At 38.5% G+C, this 21,177-nt stretch overlaps 1 protein-coding gene and 1 long non-coding RNA gene across 2 annotated transcripts in view; one reads left to right on the top strand and one right to left on the bottom strand.

The window, feature by feature from the left end:
* The window catches only part of MMP2 (matrix metallopeptidase 2), a 34,350-nt gene extending 20,156 nt beyond the window's left edge, over window positions 1-14,194 (top strand). The window contains exons 9-13 of the mRNA XM_021408436.1: window positions 1,115-1,268; window positions 6,547-6,683; window positions 8,474-8,633; window positions 11,761-11,870; window positions 13,158-14,194. Of these exons, the coding sequence (XP_021264111.1) occupies window positions 1,115-1,268; window positions 6,547-6,683; window positions 8,474-8,633; window positions 11,761-11,870; window positions 13,158-13,261 (665 nt within the window). The 3' untranslated portion in view covers window positions 13,262-14,194. The remainder of the gene's footprint in view (window positions 1-1,114; window positions 1,269-6,546; window positions 6,684-8,473; window positions 8,634-11,760; window positions 11,871-13,157) is intronic.
* LOC110404302 overlaps window positions 1-21,177 on the bottom strand; it is a 162,838-nt gene that overhangs the window by 122,841 nt on the left and 18,820 nt on the right. The gene's annotated exons all lie outside the window — the stretch shown is intronic.

The following is a 21,177-nucleotide window of genomic DNA, read 5'->3' as shown; positions in this document are numbered from 1 at the left end:
TCCTCTATCTTGAAATATCTGATGTGGGCGTTTTTGTCACACAGCTCTGATCTTCCCAGCTCACAACTCCCTGCAAGAGGGGAAGGGGTTTGTTTCCTGTCCCAGCTGGAAAAGAGTTCACATTGACCTCCCACTATTCAAGTTGTATAGTCACAATAACATTTGCAGATAATGTGTGGGAGATAATAGTTGTGTGTAAACAAATTTGGCAAGCTCCTGGATAAGTACTTTTATGCTGGTATATATTTAAAAGTCATTACTTTTTCCACAGACACTTAGTAGAATGCATAGAGATAATTATGATTGAAGGCCCTTCTGTTTATCCATTTTCCACCTTGTGGAGGCACAAATATTCTACAGTCAATTAAGTAGCCTAGAAAAATCCGTACCGTTTCTCTTTCTGCACTTTATGCTTTTCTACCGGGGTATCTTCCTAATTTTAAGTGGCTATATGCCACATTTTCTTCTATTACTATTACCTCAAATCAGCTACTTGCACATAGTGTTTAACAAAGTAAATCAGTCTCATGTCTAATATAAGCCTCATAACAACTGAAAAACAAAGCATAATAAACCACGCAGCAAAGAACATGTTCTGAAAAGCACGCTTTGATTAAAGACACAAGGACCATACACAAATTGCTCAAAATTCATCGTTATAATCTGCAAAATATTAGCACTTATAAAAAGAAGAAAAATCCATTCTGATGTCTCTCTCAGCTGAGTTGCAGATAATTCTGAGTAGAAGGACTTCAAAGTGCATTTTTCTTCATTCTACAAATCACTATAATAAAAATTGTAATGTTAACATTCAAATCCCATATAGTCAACCCTGGATCTTTCACTTAAATAGACAGCTAAACACGATAGACACAACTAGGTGTAGTGTCTCAGATGACATCACAGCAGATTCAGGCAGGACTGGAAGCTAAGGCCTTCTCAGCTGGACACAGCCACCCCTTTATAAGACTTCATTAGAATTTTTTCCTCTTCAAGAACTTTCTCAAAGCTATTCCCCTTGTATAAATTACAATCATTCACACTCTCTGTTATGGATGCAGCACTGTATTTCAGCATAACAGAATACCCAGAATCCCTCTGTTCACTCTTGCAGAAGTATCACCCGATGTGGAACCTGGACCAGGGCCAGGACCAGGGCCAGGACCACGTCCTACCCTCGGACCTGTCACTCCAGAGCTCTGCAAGCATGACATTGTATTTGATGGAGTCGCACAAATTAGAGGAGAAATATTTTTCTTCAAAGACAGGTAAGTGAGATAAATTGTTTACTGATGGGGTCTGAAGTATCAAACCTGTTCATCAGAGTCTAGGAAGTTATAATCAAATACAAACTCTTCTTTGTTCTGTGCACTTAGAGATAGCAAGAAATGGCACATTCTCTTGTTATGGTTAGATTATGTAGCCTCCTGCACATTGGTGGCTCACTGTCAGACTGGCGTTCACCAGGACCTCACCTCACCAGCAAGTAGTGGTGCGTGGGGCTGTTACACATTCCAGTGTGCAGGACTTCCCAGCCCATTGTGTAACTGCATGAGGCACCTGTCAGCCTGCTTCTGCTGCCTGCTGAGTGAGGTCCTCCTGGACGGAAGCACAATCCTCTGCAGCGCCAGGTACTCCTCTCAGTTTTCTACCTCAGCACACTTGCTGAGGACACACTGTCCCTTTATCCAGGCCATTAACAAAGATGTCAAACAGTACTAGATTCAGTACTGTCCCCTGAGGTACATCCCGAGTGTCTGGCCTCCAAGCGGACATCATACTACTGATCACACCCTCTGGGGCCTGCTCTTCAGCCAGTCTTCAGTCCACCTCACTGACTGCTTATCTAGCTCATGCTTCACCAGCTTCTTTATGAGAAACTTAATGGAGACAGTGCCAAAAACCTTTATCTTCTACCCTCATCTGCCAAGCCAGTCATCTCATCACAGAAGGTTATCAGGTCAGTCCATGCTGACTACTCCCAGTCACCTTCATGTCCAAAAGACTGTAATTACAGGCAAGTGAGGTGGTTCACTTGAGCAAAGATTTTGAAATAAATTCATCTTCTCTTTGAGCTACTCTCAAACAACTTTGAGATTCTGGAACATTCAACCTCAGTTGTTTTAGGCAGCTTTGTGGTGGTTTTTAACTTCTGGCTTCTATCTGCACTAGGAATGTTCGTGCCAAGATGGGACGATGACAGCTGAGCCATGACAGCTGGGCTGGTACTAGTTATAATCAAAATCTGAACAAAATGCTAGTAACCTCAGGGAAAAAAAAATCTTGTTCTCATGGTATCTTCAGCCCAATTTTACAAACTGGAGAGCTAAAATTAACCTTGGTGTCACTCTGCAGGCTTCTACAGAGTTGCACAAGGGTTGCAACCAGCTCAAAAGTGTCAAATAGCTGGGAAATGTATCCCAGCTTCTAAATGTTTACACAAAGATCTGACCCCCTCCCACATCTTAAAAAGATTTACCAATCTGTAATGTTAATCACAAAATTAGCAATGGAAGAGATGCATTACACAGTCTAATACCTGCCAAAGAAGGATTCACTCCCTATAAAATATTTCCAAATGTTTTTTGTAGCAAAAACTACAAGGATAGTAACTCAGCACTGGAAATCCCATTACTTTCTGTTGAGTACAGTTCTGGAGGCACCATCCTTCCTTACTTCATTCCATATAAGCTGCACTCCAGAGGAAAGATTCAGATCTGATTGCAGGAAGATTTCCAATCTGAACCTCTAAAAACACATCTCAACAGAAGTACTCTATCCAAATTGTGGTGACAATAAACTCCAACGCCTCTTCTATCACAGAGACAATGTTGTAGCAAAACTTGAGTGTAGGCATTACCACGGCCTGGTCCAAAGAGGGTCTGTTTTTCTCAAAAGACACAGTTACGGAAATCTGCCAGGAAATCTGTCCTTGAATGGTTTAATCTAGGTTTAGTCCAAAATCATTAAATAATATTATTATGCGGCACACAGCTGCCATAATTACACATCAAAGACACTGATGATTAGGACAGGCTGCATGAGTGCAAAGGCTCCAAAGCAGAAGACACAAGAGGCCTTTTTGGTCCAAAAGAACACATTCCTGATAAAACAAGGCAGCTGCACAGCTGCAGCTTCCACTGCCTTTGCCAGGCCCTGTATTACCCAGCTGCTCAGCAATGAAGAGCATCTCCTAAAGACTATGAGACTTGGCATCACCATGCTTGAGGTACTCTAAAGCTCTATTTTCCCTTCCATAAATCAATGCCTGGTTTTAAATCATTCATTCTCAGTTGCTGTGAACATTCTCCCAAAGCAATTGAAGACCATGTATTTTCAGTGTGTATGCCCAAATCAAACATCATCTCCTAGCATACATAAATATACAAGTATCTAAATCTGACATACTGAAACACACCTTTTCTTTGCTCCTTGACAGATTATCAACAAATCAAAAATAATCTTTATTGAATGCTTTAAGTTTCAGCAATGCAGAGGCTGTGATTATATTATTATAACTGGTAATTTTTAATGTTCTCCATTTGTATTACAACTACTATAAGCAAAAAGGATTTGCTCAGTATGTCCAGGGGGCCTAGTGTAATACCTCCCGTACTGTTCCTCTGCCCCAGCAGCAGCAGGATCAGACTCCTTACAAGCCAGTCATCTGTAACGGCTAGAAATAGCCCCTGCTTGGCCAAGAAATGGTCCCACTCTACCAACAGTCCAGCTTTACAGAAAGGCAGCTCTAGACCCTTCCTCCAGTAAGCTGCAGAGCTGGCCTCAGCACCATGGCCTAACAAGTCTGCCAAAAACAGTGTCCACTTCTGCTAGCATACTCAGAGAGCTGAAGTATTCACCTCATCTCAGTGCTTTCAAAAAGAAAAACACATTCTCAGAGCAGTAAAAATCCTTACAAGTTCCACAGTGTTCACAGCATCCTTACTCTTTTTGGCTCACCTGTGGGCTTTGGCTTTCAGCCAGGACCTCCACCTCACTTCTGCTTTTGTGAAGCAGTAACCACATAAGGCTTGATTCAGCAAGGAACAATTTTAAATCAACTTCTAAATCAGCAGAGCAATTCACTATTCTTTGTAATCTGAACAAACTAGAAGTATTTTGCATTCAGATCCAGTCGCTCAAAGAACTATGCAGATACTAAGACAATCTGTTCATCTGCCTCACTCCTTATCTAACATTCAGCAAAAGCAGACAATTGTTTAATTGTTTTGCTCTGGAACAGATTTGCCTGTCAGTCTTGCAGCTTTCCAAATATCAGGCAAGCAACATTATGACTCACTTTTGGAATTCAAAAAACAAAATGTCTATTTTGTCGTGTGACTTCTATGATTCATGAAAATGATCCCAGCATCCAACTGTCACATTACATAGGCAGGAGGAGCAAGTAGCAAAAAAGGAGGTCAGATCAGATGAATTCTCTCAAAAAATAATTTTTCCTTTTCCTTCAAATCACATCCCAAACCAAAGAAATAAATGGGAATACAGAGAACCGTTGAGCCTTTTCCTGGGACAGTATTTTCAAAGCAACCAGAATGTTTTACTACAACCCACTAATGTGGTCCCTCTATATAACTACATGTAATATTAATACTACAAATAATAATGGCAAATATTATGTTAAAATAGAATGTAAATTTCCGAGCATAAAGAAGTATGAAATGTCTATATAACTAATATTAAAATTTAACCTGAATGAGTTTAAACATTTCAACATTTTCAAAGAGAAATGAGAAAGCCAAATCATTATTTTCACCATTTCCTCAATAAGGGGAGAAGAAATAAAAATCCTCCTTACTCAGTCCAAAAACAAAAGGAAATACAACTTCAACAAAGATCCCCTTTCCAAGAGAAAACTTCACCATTTCAACAAGTCCCTCAAAACGTGTGCTTTAATAAAAACTCCTGTGTTCAAGTCTCCATTGGCTCTAAAAAGTTTAGAACTTGTGCAGATAGCAATTATTAGTGCTGACTCAGCCATAAATCAGTTCCAAATTTGACTAAGAATCCTATAACCTGCATTTTTAAAGGAGCTACTTTTATGAATGCAGTGTTGGAAAGATTTGTTAGGTGGATTTCCATTTTATATCATATTCAATCTACTTTTCTGTCTAAAACGAGATGCACAAAATACATTTTATCATTATCTTTTACAGCATTTTGCATACACTTTAAAACTGTCCTAAGAGTAATTAGCTAAACACCTTATTTTTTGCCTCTTTTCTAAACAGAAAATTATGTGATATGCTGATACATTTTTGTACACATTAAAAATGCATTTGTGCGTGCAAAATGAGAGTGAATTAACTTACCACTACATTAATTACTAGTACCATATGTCTGATTTAATTAATATATATTTTTAATTGAGAAAAAAACAATGCACTTTGCCAGTTGCACTGTTCCTCATTTCAAACACTATCTTAATACAGTACATGGCAGCTAATTATACTTGCAAATGCATTTCAAAATGATTTATTTGTCCTAATACTGTTTGTTCACAGTCAAAAGTCTATAAAGAAAAACACAGGAATTTATTCTATGAATTTAGGACTGATCCTCCAAATTTTGGATTAAAATATACAAATAAATCACTTTCAGCTCCTCGGTTTCTGAGAAGTTTAATTATTCTAGTTAGGAGTGGGTAATGACAACTTATTCCCTGCAAAAAAAGAATATGCCAGTAGCAACTTGATCTTCAGCAGAGTAACTGTGAAAGCTGCTTGACCTGAGAATTTAATAGCGACAAGCTTGGTGCAAGAATGATTCCACTAGCCTGCTGATTTTTCATTTTATGACACTGGCAAAACTTTTATTCTGCTGAGGAAAAAAGTTGATTGTTCTGTAGAGGAGGAAATAGCAGTGCCATTTTGAGTACCAAAGGCCCTCAGCACAAAGCTTTGCCATTTGAAGATAATTACAGCTTTTTTAAGTTTAAGTCAAATGATGATCCTACTAACACATAAAATATCCACTAAATTATCCTTTGCATTTCTCTAACGAGCATTTTTAGAGCTAGCAGTTTCTTTTACAGCCAAGCTCACTTCCAAGCAGATTGATATACTGTTGTTAAATTTGAACCTCTACTCACTACAGTAGTAATTGCAAGAGCAATCTATGGAATACAGATCTCTGCTCTTGTCAAACGCTCATCCATCTGCTCTACTCACAACAGCAGGAGAGCTCTAATAGTTTAAACGCTCTGTAAATGAGTTTATTTGTATAATCAAAGCACAGAGTACATTTTGCTCTGATGCAAAAAGCAACATGAACTCCAAAGCAATCAGCATAAGCAATTTAATCCGCAGTCCAGCATGCAACTTATTATGCAACTGTTTTAACAATACATTTCTAAATGAGTTGGTTTTGCAGTCACTGTAGGAAAACAGTTATAAGTGTGTGTTGCTGCTAATGTGTGTGCATGCACATGTATACATGCACATGTGGCCTTTGCCAGAAATGATGAGAAACAGATGTGCTGGTGAATTAGTTCATTGTAAACCTCGTACTATTTTGTGTTCTGCTCAGATTCATGTGGAGGACTGTAAACCCTCGAGGAAAACCCACAGGTCCTCTTCTTGTTGCTACGTTCTGGCCTGATCTGCCGGAGAAGATTGATGCTGTCTACGAGTCCCCTCAGGATGAGAAGGCTGTATTTTTTGCAGGTACTGTTTTTAGTTTTAAAATGTAATTAGGCATTTGCATAAGTGCTGTATTCAAGCTCAGGTTCCTCTGAGTTGTAACTGGGCCAGGGAACAATCTGCCTGAGAGTGAGAATAGCCAGTGGGTGTGAGTGGCAGATATCAAACATCCCATGCTGAGGGCATTGCAACAAAGGCTGGATCTGAAAGGCTCTGAACAGCATACAGCCCCCATTACAGCAAAGGGGAGACAGTAGCACCTGGAAAGATGCATTTAACAATAAGCAGGACTAAACAAGAGTTATTACTTAATACACAAAGCAACACAACATCCGTTCCTGCACTATTTCTTTCTGTTTCCTCTCATGATAAGCTACTGTCTCTGTGCATGTTGCTTGGGAATATTACATCTTTTGTTCCCGTGCCTCTCCTCATCTTCTCCTTTGTCAAAGACTGACTTCTACTCTGGCATCCAAGGACCTGCCTTGGTGGCTCACCAGCAGAGGACAAAGGGGCCGTGCTCACTGCCTGCACTGGAGGGAGGAGATTAGGTAGTGCTGCTCTGGCCATCCAGAGTCACACATATGGTTCAGCTGTACCAGCCAACTTAGCAGAGCTGGGAGGCTGTTTTCAACATGAAAAACTGAGCCAGCAAAAACTAGGCTCCAGTATCTACCAAAAACATGACTAAACACCTCCAATCACATAAAAACCACATGGCCCACGCTCCTGTACATTTTCTTACAGGACGGAAAAGACTAATGGTAATCTATTCCATATGCCTCAAAGGCTATTGCCTTTAGTTTACATGGGAGAAAAAAAGCTTTAAGATGTTTTATTTCAGCCAAGTCAAAACACTTTAGAAGTTACATAAACTATAAATAATCCTATTACATGTGCATCTCTCTCCCTTTCTTTATATTTTCCAGAAAAAAAATATAACTAACCTGCTTTAAATAAGAACTATTCAGACCATCAAAGACTGGTTTGAAAGTTGCCTGTAACTTAGCTATCTCAAAATACTTGCTAGTGAGAACCACCCTTTGCTTCTGAAAGGTGAAGTGGCAACTTCTCAGGAACTCAAGTGCTGCACTTCATAGCTTTTTCATATTAAATACTTTCCTTCCTACTACCTGTACTGCAGAATCCAGGAAATATCCTTTCACGAACAAGTCTTTCCATGGCTTTCAGTGAATCTAATTAGTTGTTTACTAAGTTACAAATCCGTGTAAGGAATGCAGAAACAGATCTCTTCCACCACAACGTATTTGGAGAGAAATTAGAAAATGTCATATGACAAAAAAGACAATACAAATATGAATTCTGGGCAAAAACTTCTTGGTAACAGCTCAATAAAGTTGCTGAAGAAAACAAACCAAGGAGACAAATTGCTGAATAAAGTCTGAGCATGAATTTCTGCATTTGACCCATGTCTGGTTTCAGACCATCTTTATCATACAAAAAATTACCAAATATTAACTATTGGTTTTACAATACCCAAACTATACTTTTTTCTTTCTTTCTTTTTTAAAGAGCTGTACATTGGGCAATCTCTTTTGCTCGGAGTTCAGAAAAACAAAACAGACAAGAAATAGGAAGCAAAAGCACATTGAAATGATGTATTTTCCTGAGAGGCAAAAACAGAAATTGTGATCTCAGTACATCTGCACTCTAATTTAGTATGTAACAGACAGAAAAATACTAGAAAGACTGGTAGTACAATTAGTACAATAAAAACTTCCATATCCAAGTATAGAAGAAGAAATACTCCTCTGTACCTGATTAATAAGCAGTTTGTTTTTTCCCTGTCTTAGGAAATGAGTACTGGGTTTATACAGCCAGCAACCTGGATAGGGGCTATCCAAAGAAACTCACCAGCCTGGGACTACCCCCCGATGTGCAACGCGTCGATGCAGTTTTCAACTGGGGCAGAAACAAGAAGACATATATTTTTTCTGGAGACAGATACTGGAAGTAAGAGACATGGAAGAGGTGGTATGCTGTTAGACAAGTGCTGAATGCACATTCTGGTTTGGGAGGCAAGAATCAAGCTCAGGGTTTTCATCCCTGGCCAACTCAAAATGCAGGCTGCTGGGACAGCACTGACACTGGTGCTGAGCAAGGGTGGTGAGAGAGTATCCCGACCTGAGGGATATGGCCAAGAGAAAGCTTCCATATGGTCACAGGAGATTAGCATGTATTTGAGGTAACAGCTTCCAAGAGAAGAGGAGATCTGGGTGTCCATATCAAACTGCCCACCACTAACAACTCATCCCCCTCAAGTCGTGTGTCTCAGCAACCATCCTGAGTAAGTCCCAGGCTTTCAAGAGGGGCATGCTGTCTCTATTGTCAGCTCAAAATTGCTGGGAGAAAGTTCTGAAAGGACTTCCTAAACACTGGGGTGATCACCAGTCATCTGATGCTAAAAATTGGATTGCTTTGAAATTCTCGCACTAAGCCAACAGGTTTGAAGGTGCTGCATGCAAAAGAAACAACAACCTGTGACTAATAACGCATACTGCAGATGACTGTGATCCCATTGGCAGTTGATGTACCAGCCACTAACACATTTGTTTACTAACAGAGTTGGCACTGAGGAGATCTGAACAAAGCGCAGTAAGTCTGTTAGTACTTTGGGAAAAATCTAGGCTTTTATTTGTTTAGACAATCTTTGCAATCCTTTTCATGTTTCCAGTACATCTCAGGGAAGTTTTGTTGCAAGTAAGACCACAAATATTCACAAAGGTCTGTACATGTATATTTGGGGTAAGGTTCCTGTTCAAAAGACTGTCTAAAATGCAAAATATGATGTAACAATCAACTAAACTCATGCCATTTTAGTACCTAAAGAATTCTTAGACTGCAATGGAGACTAAACACCCTAATCAGTATGGGATCTAATTGTGTTAGTATAACCATCAACAATTTCACCAAAGGCTTTATGTTTTAGATAAGTAAGGCTAGCAAGGGCCTATAACTAAAGAAGGAGATAAGATGTATGGACTTGCCTAAGGCTATGCAGAAACCTGTGGCAGAGTTGGGTACTGAACTGCATATATCTAAGTTAATTTCAAGGCATTCAGACTGCAGTCAAGCTGGCCAGTAACCTGCTGCAAAAACACACTGTGCAGGAAAGATATCAGACAGAGCTGAGGAAAGAAATGTCTTGAAAACACGTGAAGACGGCTGCCCAGAGAGGTTGTGGAGTTTCTCTCTACAGAGATATTCAAGACCTGGCTGGATGTCCACCTCCGCAACCTATTGCAGGGAACTGCTTTAGCAGGGAGATTGGACACAGTGATCTCTTGAGATTGCTTCCAACCCCTGCAATTCCATGCCTCTGTGATTACTTTGAAGATTGTATGCCTACCCATTATCTCTAGGAAAAATGAAAACTTAAAATCTAAAGAATTTTACTCACTTTATAGCGTCACAGAGATCAAGTATGAACAAGATGTTGATACTTTGTTATTATATTATTATTATCATATCATGAATTCAAGTAGTTTTGATACAGTCATTTGCAATACTTGTGATTCCTACCAAAAGCTACAGACTATGAGTTAACATAACTGCTGGTCTGTACCAAATATTGTTTTGATTAACTGCATTCCAGGGCCCCCAAGTAATTCATCATTCTAGCTACAGACCGTATTCCTATCAAAGTACCTTATCAACTGCAGTCACTGCAGAATGCATAATTTATTAAGAAATAAAAATAATCTGAAGTGATTTTTATCTGTTTAAAGACAAAATCAAAATATTTGAAGAAAAAATACATATAACACAGATGCAATAACATTTGAGTCTGTATTATTTTATAGAAGGACTCTGCCACAGAATCAAAATAGTTACATACCACAATACTCTCCTTGCTATTATCACACTTGCTTTAAAAGGATTTTCTGGAAGTCTTCTTCTCTCCCTTCCTCCAGCCTCAAGCTATTTTAGTGTTATTATAACAATATTATTAAGCAAAGTGAAGTTGTGTGAGAGAGAGGAAGAGGAGCTGGCTCAGATTCCGCATCTGAAGTTTTAAAGCTACATAGCAAGTAACTAGATTTTCTTTAAATATCCAAAGAAAACTTAGGAAGCAATTTAAATTAATTATATAAATCAATTTTAACCAACATGCTGCTCATTTGTACCAGTTTACTTTAGGATACAATACAAGTACTTCCTACGGTAATGAGGGAAAGGTAACCAAAAACAGAAAGACAGACCATAAACACTTCCCTCCCTCCAGCATTAGTCACAGAAGACCTCTCTGAAATCTGCTGGGTTTTAAGAGATGCTGCTAGAGTGACTGAGGCTTCATGTGTGTTGGAAGCCAAACTACATCCTGTGTCACTGCTCCTTGGGGCGTCTCCACCTTTCCAACTCAGTGCTGACTCTAAACTTTAGTCAGAAAAAGGGGAAGCATCTTCCACAGAACCACTGATCATCTGGAGCTGTAGATACAGGCAGGTCTACTCACTTTCGAAGCACACTGCAAAGTAGCTACAGATTTCTTGAAGTTGTAGTTGTGTAGATTTGCTTCAGATGAGGTTTTATCTTCAAAGCACAGTACGAAAACCATTGTGTTTTCAAAGAAATGAATATATTTTTAACATGGCCTTTATCATTTGACTGTCACAAAAAGAACTGTGTAAAAATAGAGTTTTGAAATGAAAAGCTAAGGAAAATAATTTGTAATTTAGTAACAATCCATCAATGAAGTGGGCCACATGCATAAAATTTCAAGTAAGATTTTTTTTTTAAAAAGTCATTCATTCCACATTAAAATCTAACACCTTCATATGTTGGTTGCTGCTTGAAAACAGTCACCTCTCCTAGAATTTGGAATTTTGAAGCTACACTTGTGAAAAATGTTTTGCTAAGTAAAGTCTCAGTTCAGTGAGAACTGCATTTCCAGAAGAAGAGATTTCACAGGGTATAAGATTTATCAGGAATAAGAACAATGAAAAGGAAACAATGTTACAATCTCAGTTATCTTTTGTATTTGATTGCTTTACACGATCACATGAGAACTCCTTAAAAAATGAAGTTAAATTTTTACATTAAATACAGATTTGTAATGTGTGGATACAATTCATTTCAGGTACAATGAAGAAAAGAAAAAAATGGAGCTTGCATCCCCAAAATTCATTGCAGATTCTTGGAATGGAGTTCCAGATAACCTCGATGCTGTCCTGGGTCTTACTGACAGTGGTAAGCTATGATCTGATTTAAGTCACTAACTCTTTTATTTGTCTCCTGTGACACATACTGGATACTTTAATTTCTTGTGGTCCATGCATAAGAGCCAAATTGCCATTCAGATTTGCAAGCTACTAGTTCAAACAAACTTTGTATTTATCTTTCCACTGAACATCAGTTGATAACTACACCCTACTGATCACAGCTTAAGCTTTTTGAAATGAAACATTTACAGAACACAACATGTCCTGGAATATTTTTATCCAGAAAAATAATAATAGATTCCCTAATATCTCTTTTCACAAAGCTTACTTAATTTCAATTTGCTGCTCTTGTGTATCAGTTACTTCCATGATACTGAACACTTTGCAAATATTAACAAGGTGAGAAACAGTCACTGGTAGAATTTTACCCCTTTTCTTTCCTGCTATTTTCTTAAAAATAGTAACAGCAAAAATAAGGCCATATATGTCTTGTTTAAATGTCTTAACACAACTTGGTGCTTTCTGTTGCTACGTTGTACTGATCTAGAAACCTGCTACACAAATGTCAGGCTGTTACATAAATGAAGAAGAGTTACCCATGATGCAGTCACTTTGAAAAACTAAAGAAAACCTGCATCTGAATCTGTGACAATTTGACATCAGTTTTGGCATGGGGAAAATCAGCCTGCTGGAGAACTCTTTATCTCACACAGCCTGAGAGAGCAATTAAGTGGCTTCTGCCATCCAGCACCTAAGGCACAGGATGTCTTAATACCAAGGGGCATGATCAGGCCAGGACCAGTTACTTGAAAGTTTCCCAACTTCTTGACTACCCTTCAGGCATGCAGACTCAGTGCCATTTCTGCATCATCCTCTTCTGGCACAGCCAGAACTAGAGTATGATATTCCCTTGATCTCAGGCACAAACAGGTGGTATTTTCCTCCCCCCACTTCCGCCTCTTATTTCTTTCTTTCTTTTATCCTAGCAACTGCAGCTGAGAGCTTGGCCCAAGGTTTGACATGGCCTCTTATGTTGCACAGATAAGTGTAACTATCTGGAAACATCACTAATGACACAAGTCCCCACTTGATTACAGTTTCAACATCAATTTTGCCAGCAAATATTTCTGCCCAGAAAGTTCTGGCTCACAAAATGGTTTAAAAAACAAAACAAAACACATTTTTAATGTGTGTAAATATTTCGGGAAATAATTCTCGTAGTTCATTAAGATTTGTGAAATCAAACAACAGAGCTTTGATCAAAGATTTTGTGCGCTATAATTGATGGAGTATATTGTTTTGTTTACCTTCACAGGGTACACCTACTTTTTCAAAGACCAGTACTACCTACAAATGGAAGACAAGAGTTTGAAGATTGTTAAAATTGGCAAGATAAGTTCTGACTGGTTGGGTTGCTGAACTGTAGAACATATTAATAACCAAATATTTACTTTTTTGTTATATACCTTATCTGTAATTAGAAATAGATCTGAATGTCAATTACTGGACCAGTCTGGTACTGGCACCAAAACATTAAGTACCAGTACTGTACACATCTGATAATTTAAAAAAGCGTTTGCCTCCTCAGCATACAAAAGATGTTTACGTATATATTCTGGTACAATATTTCAGTTTTTGTGCTAGTCATAGTAATGCTAGTAACAGAACACGCACGGTTCTTCATTTCCTTGGTGCTTGAAGAAAGCACTGAAATCATTGGAGACTGGATCAGGCCCCTGTGTTATATACATCTCAAATAGCCTCAAGTAAGATGTACCAGCAGTGCACTTTGATTTTTTTTTTTGATTTTTTTTTAAATACAACTCTTTTATAAATAGATGGTTTGTCTTAATGTTTTTAACCCTCTTGCAAGTTTGATCATTACTTCCATTTATTTACATAATGATACGGAAAGACTGTCAAAGGCACAGGTTGCCTCGGGATTTGATTTGTATTGATGCATGATGGAATCATGGCAAGAAACTGTATTAAAGTATTGTTTTAAAGTACTTTTTATTTTAATACCTTAGTTCAACTTAGCAATTTGCTTCCTGCACTTTGTTACTACTCTATTACTTGTCTCTATGGACAGAACAACTCAGATTTTTTAAGTCAGTGCATTATACACAGAAGTCAAGTATTATTGTTTAACTTGTTCTATTGTTCTGTTCTTTATAATATTGAGTTTTTGTTTGGTTATGTTTTCTGCTTATGCATTGGGCAACAGAAGGTGTTCTGTTCACATTTGATGGAATTTTTCTCATTTAAAAAAGTTAAAAAAATCCAGAAAACAATGTCCCAGACATGAAATGTCAATGATACAAATAAAATTAAATTACACTGTCAACACTTCTCATGGCCATGTTTCCTTGTATCATTTGGAATCAGAAATCCGGTAGTACAGTACAGAGAACTACCTGTCAGTGGATGGGCAATACTACTCCAGGATATAACGGTGTACTGGATTTATTTAGAAACCAAGGTTAATTTTTCTATCACTTCTATGATAGAACTGCAGCAACTGACATTAAAGAGATGTTACGGCCCCGTGCTCCTACAAAGCCCTTTGCCTTTTCAGAACAGTACAGTTTACAGCCTATTATCCACACTTTTCTTCCTTATCAGCAGGCTACCCCATCACAATGCAGAAAGATACATTCAGAATACAAATCGTGTATGTATCTTACAGTGAGCATAAATTTGAGAAATGGAGACTTAAACCTTCACTCCTGCACACGGACCTAACACTGTTTGGCCAAGGAGCTTATTTAGCTTCATGAACACGAAGCGCTTCATGCAGCTGCAGGCTGTATCATGCATGTGGTCAACCCAGATCCTTCTCAACACACCTGTCACTGAGTTCACAGGTCATAAAACTGGCTAGTTTTAAAACAGCTAATACTTGAACCAATGATTAGCTGATAGCTGATGTCCTCTTCACGTTTACACTCAGTGCTTCCCTTTTATAACCAAAGGGGATTTTTGCTGTTGTTTTGTGGGTGTTTTTTTTTCTGGCTTTTTTTTTTTTTTTAAACAACAGTATTCTGAAAAGATACTGCTGCTAAAGTGGCTGCATTTGCCAAATAATCTGCACTGCATACTCTCTAGACATAAACTACTACAGAGAACTGTCACCTGGATGAACCAGTACTATTTTCACCCATGCCAAAAGCAAAGATGGCTACCTCCTTCTCAGAATCCTTGTTCTCTGGAGCAATCACTGCCTCCCCAATTAGTACTGCACCAGAGTCAATAGCTCTTGTTCCTTGAGCTGAAGGAAATTCTCTATCAGTTACTCACAGGACAGTTCCAATTCAGTGGAGTAAAGGGCAGTGGTTTAGTAACCGCTCTGTCACAACACATAAAAGGCAGCCAATGCTATAATGAAATGTCACAGTTCAAACAACAGCCTGAACTAAGAATCATGCTTAACATTTTGTATCTCACTTACACTGTTTTTGTTTAAAATGTACTTTCTTCCTGCTATTCTGTCATGATTTTACAAGGCAGTAGTCATCCATAAATTTAAGCAATTGACAGCAACTGTGCTATTCTGTAAATCAGGAGAAAGCACATCCTTTGTGTTGATTTCAGACAAATTATTTCTACTTACAAACATAAACATGCATGTTTTTTTAGCAGCAAAGAGAGAACATTGTTCCGAGTTTGGAAGAGACTAAGCCAACAAACGAGCAAGCACTGGGCTCTGTGGGATCTCAGCAAGTGCAGAGATTTATACCTGCAGAAGAAGTCTGTTCCGGACTAGTTATGTATAAAGCTCGAAGTACTAAGGTATTTCAAGGCAGCACATTGTAGTCAGGACAGAAATACTAACTTGAAACTATCCTCCCAGAACAACAAAAAATCAATGACTCTGAGATTGTCAGCAATATAAGGCAGGGTCAAGCAGAACTGGAAGCATCCCAAAAGCTGCAAAGAAAGTTTCTGAAATAGCAGAGCTTGCCTCATATGCTGTAATTTATAATGTATCTCCCTCTGGCACTACCATTTAAAACAGAAGTGAGAGCAAAAATGGCATAACAATCTGAAGGTGGGGAAAAAAAATTATCTGAATGCCAATCAACCTTATTAACCTGCTTAGCACATAAAAACAGTTTTAACTCTTCATAAAATACACTATATTCTGTGCAAAGGAAAATGTATTCATAAAAGCAGAAGTATTTGGTCTGCAGTAAGGTGTTCTTCCTTGGTAGCACTGGTGGAGATAACAAACAAGAATTTCAGATTTCACGACTCGCTAGTTTATTTGTCCATAGCTGCAGTAGTTGAGTGTGTAACCACTCAGCAGGTCATAGCAGATTCTACATCAGCCTAACAAACACTAGGAAAGCTTTATCCTCATTGCCTGCTGACAGAAACTCTGGGTCATCCTTTCACCTCTTTTTGCAAATCCCAAGATTCCTGTTATACTTCTAACACTGCAGCCAACTTGCCCATGCCCATGCTCAGACTAACAGACAATCAACAAGCCACTCTGAAAAAGAAAGATAAGAATGAAAGGCTGCACTACAGTTCCACATTGCCCTTGCTAACACTGTTGCAGACTGTCTGCACAATGAACTAGATGATGACAAAACAGACATCTCGTGAGCTTTCTGCTCTCTGTTGTTGCCCAGTGCTTTCCCCTATGTCTTCTCAGAATTGCTCCTGAGTGACTAAGTCACTTGGCAGTTAAAAACCTCTGAGTATGGCCAAAATAAACTTAAAAAATTAAGAGGATAATTGTTTTAATCTGTATTAGCCTGGAGCTTGGCAGCATGCCCCTGTAGTTATTTGGAGGTGGTCTCCCCTTATACCAGACAGAAATTTACAATATTAAGCTATCTGAGTGGGTTTTTTTTTATTTGGGGGGTTTTTAAACACTGCTTTAACCATGGACTGCCTCACAGCCTTATTCTGTCTTCCCCATGCCCATTACAACCACCATATCACTGCTGCCAAAAGGACCGAAGCTAGAAAGCAGCTCTGCATTCTGTATTTGGACTCTAGACAACTAAGAAGAGTGGGCATCTCTACTGTGTCAAGTTTCTGATCACCGCTAGCCAAGCAACTAGGAAATTCAACCACAGGTCTTCTACCCAGCATCACACCACAGTCAGTTAAGTCACGGAGACGTTATTTCTCCTGTGGCTGCATTTATAACAGACAATTTGGCCACTGTCTCTCTCCACTGTTCTCCTTTTTAAGACCCTCAATTTGTCACACACTGAATCTCACCACAGTAGAGCCCACTGCCACAGGACAGCAGCTGACTATTGCATTAGGCAAGTCAGAGTAATTTTCAGAGAAGCAAGCCTTGAGTGCAGAAGGAAGAAACCCAGTCTGCTTTATCACTGTGGTCAATGCTCTAAATGTTCAACTTCTCAAGAAAGAGGGTGATTTCTCGCTATTTGTGGACTAGACAAGGCTCATTAAATTCTCCCACCTTGCATTTTCATTATGTTATTTTTTTTTTCCATTACAAAACATGCCCTTTCCAAGGCCACTGACAATTCTCTAAAATGGCTCAAAAGTATGAAATAGGACAACCTACCTTCTGTTGATTCCCCTGTGGTCAAAGAGGTTTGTTTTCATGTCCTTTTAAAATCCTCTCTGTACTACTCTGTATCGCTCTTTTTTTTTTTTCCCGAATAGTTATTCAGGAAATATAATAATTTCGTCCATTTTTACAATTTGATGTCCTCCCTCTCTCAAATCACTGATTATGAAGGTATAATTATGACTTATTCTATGGTCAGACAAATAAGTTCCAGTTCCTCTCACTTTCTTGCAGCGTTTTTGAAGCTAAGAACACCCTGAAGCTGAAGAAGTATGTTTCGAGCCCAAAGGTAGGACACCAACACAGATCCTGTTTCCAGGTGTTGCTTTGGCTCTTGTTTTAAACAAATCCTCTGAGGAAATGCATACTATATCAAAGCACTTCTAACCTTTACAGATTTTGTTTTGGTTTCACTGCACTTTTATCTCCTCTTTACTCTTCTGCTCTTTCAGCTTTGTTTCTCAACTAAACATCCAGACCAAAAAGAGAAGCTGGCTGAGAGGAGGAGTTAGTCATTACCTGCAACTTAGGAGTTCAAACTCACTCTAGAAAACAACACTATATCACTTTAGGGAACAAGGCACATCACCATCAAGAATTGTTTACATATGCTCTATTTTTACATGGATATTCTGTATTATGGACAGAAAAAATGGGAAATTGGTAGCAAGACTGGTAGGGTCTGTGCTTGATTTGCTGTATTTGTATCTTAAGAGAAATCACAACATTATTAAATAGAGCTTTTTCACTTTTATCTCAGTACTTCCTTGGCTATCAATAAATGCTACACAGCCTCTTCCACCTTTCAGTGACTGTTCAGTATAGAGGAGTTTTACCTGAAAGCATTTGAGCTGGAAAGTCATGTAATCATTTTAATTATAACTTCATTTATGATATATTTCTCTTACTAAATATATATAGACATTTATATAAATATTTATTTAATATATGCAGTATTAATTTAAACATTGTGTAATCACAGTAAGCAGAAGTTCAAAATTGTAAGTGAACATGCAATGTCTGGTAAACAGGCAGCAAGAAATGTCAGTGTGTCAGAAATACTAGCATCTAAAATAACCGAGATAGTGCTGCAGAGAACAGAGAAATGAGGTGTAGTAGGGCTTAGATACTTATTTTATCTAAATCTCACAGAAAATCTGCTGCAGGCATAGGAAATCAATAGCACATCAGGATTTAGGTCACATGTTCTAAAATATTTAGGAGCCAAAAACCTGCAGATTAGCCTGAACTAGACCACATAATCACTTCCTGCTTAACCCATAAAGCATTTTATAAAATGCACAGCAGGTATCTATCCACGTTATTTTGCCACATTATTTTTTTCTAGTTTTGTACTTAATCACACATACTGATGAGGTTATATTAAACTGAAGACTTCAAAACAAGTCTACTTTATATCCTTTTAAAAACCATTTACTCTTCAGCATACACTGATGCTTTTCACCATAGAGTCCAGCTCCCAGCAGGTACTCGTCCCTTTATCTACAATAAACACAGCATATTGTGCAAATGATTTTGAGGTAAGCATGATTTTTTAAAACATAAACAAGTATTAAAAAAACCTCAAGCAAAATTTAAACCCTGAAATCTACAAAGTCATCATATGAAATCATAGATTAAGTCACCGATGAACTGACAACTTCAGAGCTTCTGATATCCCATTCAAGATCTGAATCTGCATTTCTTCTGCAATCCCAACTGACTTTTAGAGGTGAGAATACAGTAAAGAGCTGGATTCACCATTCCTCATATTTGGGATCTGAAGAGGTGCAAACACTTCCAAATAAAGATGACAACAGTATGTATGAGCTGATTTTAGCAGGGAAGTGCAAAGCAAATTCTCTTTTCCTAGTAAATACTTTCAAATTTGGAGCACTATGAACATTTCATCATAAACCTTTTATTTGGGATCTCTGCAATCATAGGTAATAACTATGCACCAGTCTCATAGACACTTGCAGATGGCATTATTATCAGATTACCTTCAATACAATAAACACAATTGATTTTTCTGCTGTGAAAGCAATCCTTCACATTACATTATTGAAAGCCCCACTCACCAATACATCCAGAAAGCCAGTAAACATGGACTGTGATAATACTATCAGATCTTTATTCTCCCATGAAATAAACACTGCAGTGGATTTTAACCTGTTGAAGCTTTCAGCAATATAGGGCTAATAATCAAGCCATGCAAAAACATTTCATCAGTTTTCATAACAGATTAAAATAGGAAACAGAACTGGACACAAAAGGTAACACTGCAGGCAAACTCTCGTCCACAGTGGGAAGCTTGCCTGGCAAATCTGACATCGCTCTGCGCACTTGTCTACACCATCATTTTTCCAACTGATAGCTCCTTACCCAGCACCCTTTAGTGAAGGCAGCACCAGCAGTTCTGAGCACAAGTGGTTTTGCAGTTGTGCAATACTAACCTCCCACAACATAAAAGACAATTTTTTTCCCCTCTTTGAGAAGAGTTTTTCCATCAAGTCAGGCTTGGGACTGCACATTTGAAGTCCACTTTTCTTAAAACAGGAAGAAATCAAACAAACAAAACAAAACAAAACCCCAGTAGCTGTGAAGTTGGCCCAGAGAACTGGCCAAGGAACCCTCTGTGGAATGATGGTGTCAAACAACCCAAGCAACCATGGCTTCTCCAGGCTGCATGTGCACAAGAATCCTATCATGCTACCAAGAAAGAAACACATCCTTTTGGAGAAAAGGGCTCCATATAACTTGTTCCCAACCTCCCAGAAGAGATCGTGTCCCTGAGAAACACTTCCAAACCACAGAGATCTCTGGAGAGCAGGCCCCAAGTTACAGAACAGACTGCCTTGGTCCAGCCACAGCTTCTACCAGCACTGCGTCATCTACTAGGAGCCATGCAATGGGGAACCCCAAGAAACAAAAAGTTACGCAATTACTTCTGTTACTAAACCACCATTCAAAAAGCAACCTGAAAACCACTTAAGCTGAACTGCTGACTGATACTTTGCAATTAACACAGGAGCATTTCTTGGAAACGTGACTTTCTTGGAAACTTAGACACATGAAAGTCCCAGCACCCTTTGCTTGCGTATGACAAAATACACTGGAGACACAGCACTACAGACAGCGCTAAATAAAACTATTTGCACTCACTAAATAACTTCAGAGGACATATTTGCACTAATTGACAGAATACATAACTCCAGAGTTAAGTCTGGATTCAATTAGGAGAAAAATCCCGTAACTGGATTCAGGAATGTGAAAAGTTCCTGCAAGCACAGGAAAGAATACTCTCAAAATTGAAAGGTTTGTGGATTTTGTAACCTCACAGGGCCTCTGTGTGTGAAAAATGAAAACATTTCTTTTTAAATAATTCTAGTCCTTGAAAAGTTCTGCTCCATAAATTCCAGCCATGCAAAACTGGATGTGGCCTCTGGAAATTAAAACTATAATCATAACAAATATCACTAAAATATGTTATATTTCTGGGGCACACTGGCAGCTTTTAGTGTTCCTGAGAAAACTCTGTGTCTATTCAAAGGCCGCTGCACAAAGGCAGTGATGTTCTGAATTCATGGGGATTTTTTCTTTTCTTTTATGAACCTGAAGTGGTCAAGAGTCAGGGCACACATCCTTTCTCACCTTTTAAAACCTTACAAGTAAACACTAAGACTAATTCGCCTTCCTCATCTCTTTTTGGAATACTGAATTCCTCCTCATTAGTATTTTAATCACTGATGGCAAAGGCTATGCTATACAGAAC

This window comes from Numida meleagris, chromosome 10, assembly GCF_002078875.1.
Source record: "Numida meleagris isolate 19003 breed g44 Domestic line chromosome 10, NumMel1.0, whole genome shotgun sequence".
Classification (NCBI taxonomy): Eukaryota; Metazoa; Chordata; class Aves; order Galliformes; family Numididae; genus Numida; species Numida meleagris.
Note: the sequence above shows the minus strand (reverse complement) of the source record. Positions and strands in the feature narration are given on the sequence as shown.